The sequence below is a fragment of the Cyprinodon variegatus genome, unplaced genomic scaffold (assembly GCF_000732505.1).
Source record: "Cyprinodon variegatus isolate N-32 unplaced genomic scaffold, C_variegatus-1.0 Scaffold155, whole genome shotgun sequence".
NCBI lineage: Eukaryota > Metazoa > Chordata > Actinopteri > Cyprinodontiformes > Cyprinodontidae > Cyprinodon > Cyprinodon variegatus.
This window is the reverse complement of record NW_015150608.1, coordinates 1,230,766-1,235,444: the sequence shown is the minus strand read 5'-3', so window position 1 is coordinate 1,235,444 and position 4,679 is coordinate 1,230,766. Positions and strand designations below refer to the sequence as shown.

General features: G+C 41.7%; 1 protein-coding gene across 1 annotated transcript in view; it reads left to right on the top strand.

The window, feature by feature from the left end:
• Positions 1–4,383, top strand: part of LOC107086509 (vesicle-associated membrane protein 8-like) — a 15,594-nt gene extending 11,211 nt beyond the window's left edge. Inside the window, exons 2-3 of the mRNA XM_015377497.1 lie at positions 264–431; positions 3,301–4,383. Of these exons, the coding sequence (XP_015232983.1) occupies positions 264–431; positions 3,301–3,492 (360 nt within the window). The 3' untranslated portion in view covers positions 3,493–4,383. The remainder of the gene's footprint in view (positions 1–263; positions 432–3,300) is intronic.
• Positions 4,384–4,679: the final 296 nt, after the last annotated feature.

Genomic DNA, 4,679 nt, shown 5'->3' with positions numbered 1-4,679 from the left:
ATGGATGTCTATTCTATTAACATTTCTCTATCTGGATAATGGGGCTGTTTTATATGTTGTTCTCTCAATTCAGAGGGCCCCCTGCCTGTCTTTGCCTAGGGCCCCACATTTCCTAAATCCGCCCCTGCTGATAACAGAAAGCTCAGAAACCATCGTAATGTTAAAGCTACCCTTGGAACATTTAGGATGAATCTCTTTCCTGCTGAGTTTGGGTTAAAGTTATCGATGTTTCTACTAATTCTGAACTATCTGCACCTTCATAGGAGCGGGGAGGAATAGAGGACGTACCGGAGCCGAAGGACAACGTCCAGGCCCTGAAGGATCAGGTAGATGGCGTGAAGGACATCATGACGCAGAATGTGGACCGGATCCTGGCACGAGGAGAGAGGCTGGACGACCTGATGGGAAAGACGGAGGATCTGCAGGCAGGGGTCAGTGTTACCACCAGAGCTCTACCAACCCATGCATGGAGGTTTATGAACAAGAACCCCTCAGAACCAGACCGCTTCTATGCAGAAATGTTAAAAAAAAGTTTTTTTCTTCTGTGGAAGGGGAACTTTTAATGGAGGGCTTTTAAATCAAGCATCCTGTAGAACAAGCTGATTAGGGCCACAGCGTGCCGTCTCAGGTCTGACGTCTCATTGCACAGTTTGCCTCAACCGCCGTTTCATTTCGGGGTTCATTAAAGGTTCGCTTTATCTGAACCAATCAGCCGTCAGCGATAAAGTCAGGGGGAGTCTGAACCACGGATGGGAAAAGATCATCAGGGATATGATGAAACATAAAACTGGATTTACTGCAGCTTAGGCTTGTTTATTTTCCACATTTCTGGTCTTAAACTAAAGCAAAGCTGATGGTTGATTGAATGAAGACGTGTTTATATCTAAGCTCAGCAGCAGAATATTTGAATAGGATCATCATCCTGATGATCGGACTGAACAGCTGATGTTTTCAGGACATTTCGCACTTCAAAACACGTTGAAACTTTTCTCCAGCTTATCAAAGCAAATCAAGCAAAGCTGCTCGATTTGAAGGAAAGTAATAAAGCAGCTCAACTACAGCAACTGATTTTTAAATGCACCACTGTTGAGACTGTGGTGTGATGAAGCATTAAGCTCCTCCATCCAGTGAAGGCAGCATTTTCACTGATTAATGGAATTTATTGGTTTATTTAGTTAGAAAAATGAGGTGCCAAAGGTGTTAATGTTTATTACTCCTGTAGAAATATAAATCCTGCTGTTTAAAAACACTTTTGTAGAAGTTAGAGGATCAACTTAAAGGTATAGTGAAGGATTTTTTCCAATAAGCAAAAAGAAAAAATGCACATGGACCAACGTGTAAATGCTCCTGAGAGGGAAAGCCTATTAAAGACGTGCGAGAGCGTGCACGAGCCCTTTTCTCCTCATGCACACTCTGTTTAACAGTTGCTGTTCACCTGGCTCGTACTGTGCCTGAACGTTCGCTGTAGGTACCAGATCTGCTCGGGGCCCCGCCCCTTTTTATGACATGAACATATGGCAACTCCACTCAGACAAACTGTATTGCACCCGGATCTCTTCTGGAAAACAATCATTCTGAGTCCTGAAGGAAAGTACTGCCTTCAAAGACAGACTGAGCTCTGCTATTTAAAGGAATAGTACACCCAAAACATGATTAGCCTTCATTTTCTACTCACCCCCATGCTGAACAACACTCTGGAGTACTTTTTTGATATCTCAAATGCATCTGGAGATCTGGGAGGCTTCTTGCTGTCTGCTGACATTCAAATAATGGAGGCCTATGGCGCCCGAGGCAGAAAGGTCCATAAAAGTCCACAAAAAACGTGTCAATATTCCTCCATACTGCTCGTCCAATGTATTCCAAGTGTCCTGAGTGGGTAGCGTCCATAATTTACTCGAAACGAAGTCATTTAGAATGTTTTTAGAGCATAAACAGTAGTGTATAGGATTTCCTGAAAGCGCGTTCACGAGTCTACGGAAACCGCGGCAGACCAAACCAGATGAAAGTGCGCATTCAGCGTCTGCTCTGCCGATAATGCAAGCGTAGAAGAAGAAATGTGCTGTTTACCTGTGCAAAGAAAGAAACAACGAAAGAAAAATGTCTGAGGACTTCAGTGTTGAGGAAGAGCATGAGTTCTTTGCCGAGCTGAATGCGCACTTTCATCTGGTTTGGTCTGCCGCGGTTTCCGTAGACTCGTGAACGCGCTTTCAGGAAATCCTATACACTACTGTTTATGCTCTAAAAACATTCTAAATGACTTCGTTTCGAGTAAATTCTGGACGCTACCCACTCAGGACACTTGGAATACATTGGACGAGCAGTATGGAGGAATATTGACACGTTTTTTGTGGACTTTTATGGACCTTTCTGCCTCGGGCGCCATAGACCTCCATTATTTGAATGTCAGCAGACAGCAAGAAGCCTCCCAGATCTCCAGATGCATTTGAGATATCAAAAAAGTACTCCAGAGTGTTGTTCAGCATGGGGGTGAGTAGAAAATGAAGGCTAATCATGTTTTGGGTGTACTATTCCTTTAAAACAGCATTGGTAACTGTACAGCTGATAACACTGAATTGCGACACCCTCTGGTTGGTTATATTACTACGCCATGGCAGAGGAGTAATTTTGACTATGTATTGGTATGTAATTTACGGTGGTGTAAGGTGCTGGAAAAAGTTTTCAAATGGATCTTGAAAGTGCTTGAAAAGTGCTTGATTTTGACTTTGGAAAAGGTGTACGAACCCTGAATAAAGGAAAACATTAAGGCCAGAAGCTTTACTGCTCTACCCCATTAAAGGAACATTTTTCTATAATTCTGGATGATAACTTCCTTAGACTTCTTTTCAGCATTTAACAGTGTCAATTTTAACTTTTCATCATCTTGAAAAACTATTTATTTTGGTATGTGGTGAGCAACAAGTTGGGGCAGCACCGAGTCCAACCACAGAGAAATTGTCAGGTCATAATAAAAAATGAGCTTAAATTAAACAAAACTACCGAATCTAATTTGAAAATGAGTAGAAGTAAAAAATTATCTAGAAAATAATGACTCCAGTAAAGTATAGATGGCCAGTATTTCTACTGAGGTAATGAAGTATTTGTACTTTATTTGGCACCTCTGATGAAAATGCTATTTTTAAATCAGTAAATCCTAAAACTTTCAGCTCTTTGGTTCCTTTGTGAGAAAAAAATGAAATCTGTACAGTTGGAGAACTTCATCGTCCTCAGATTGGCGAACAGGAGGCGAAGGTTTGCAGACCGCTGTGACGGCGCTCTGATCCTCTCGTCTCTCCTTTTCAGGCTCAGAACTTCAAGCAGACGGCTCACAAAGTGGCGCGATCCTACTGGTGGAAGAACGTGAAGCTGATCGTGGTCATCGTGGTGGTGGTGCTCATCATCGTCCTCATCATCATCCTGCTGGCCACCGGCGTCATTCCCGTCAGTGCACCCGTGGCTCCCGTAGTCGAGCCAACCGGCAAACCCAAACCCTGAAGAAGGAAGTCCAACGAGACGCCCTGAGCTCAGAAACACAGTAATATATTGATGATAGCAGCTTAGTGTTGGTTTTTCTGCTAAATATCGAAGGTTTCTTCCGTTTTCTTTCATGCTTTTGTTACAGGCACTTTAATGGCTCCTAGTTCTGATGAGTATTTTCCCTTTGATGTTTTTATGACCATTTAACCGGGATCCCTCTCATGATGACCCACCCCCCTCCCCGTTAAACCATCTTGAATGTTACGGCTTATTTTGTTGAAGGAGAATAATTATTTTTATTTTCACGCTGTAGAAGGACATGTGCTGCAGATAAACCATCGTTACTCTCAGATCTGTTACAGAACAGCAGCTTATTGCTGAAAACGTTCAGGAGGGTCGAGCTCCTCCAGTCTACCAGCTGGGAGAGACCAGTAACACCCCGCCCCCCTCACCCACCTCCTTCTGCCTCTTTAGCTTCAGACAAATTAATCTAATTATAAAGTGTATATAGTCATCATCATCCATGTATATTTACTGTCTTATAAAAAGTCTCTAACCTCTAAAACCAGATTATTTAATGCTGTATTTTATTCTATGAAATCCAGAATGATTTCTAGATTTTTCTGTATAAATAGTTGATCTCTACTAATGAATTATAAAACGGTTCAGTTTGGTTTTGTTACTTTTATGAGAAACGAGATGCCGGTAAAAGGTCAGAATGAGTTGGAACAAATTCTCTCTGTTTGTTTTTCTGTTGTTGTGGTTCTGGGATGCAGCAGCCGCTGATCTCCAGCGTGTTGCTTTGTGATTCATGCTGGAGCGATAACTGTGAAGGAGGATGGCTCTGCTGGGTTTATGGTATTTAATGGTTTTACTGTCTGATGAAGTCAATAAATGGATTTACCTCTCCCTGTTGTTGTTTTTTTTCAGATGTTGTTCACAGATTCGCCACAAGATGGCGACAGAACACTTTTATTTAACAGATTAGGGAAGCAAAAAACTTGATTTAAGCAAATTTCACCAGTGAATTCTTCTTCTTTTTTTTTTTTTACAAATGTGAATGTTTTAAGTTTTTTTTAAGATACAAAAGCATTGCTTAAAAATTGGCAAAAGTCATTACTTTGGTTGTTTGTTTATTTATTATTAGGATCCCCATTAGCTGTGCTTTACACCCAGCTACTCTTCCTGGGGTCCACATCATAAAA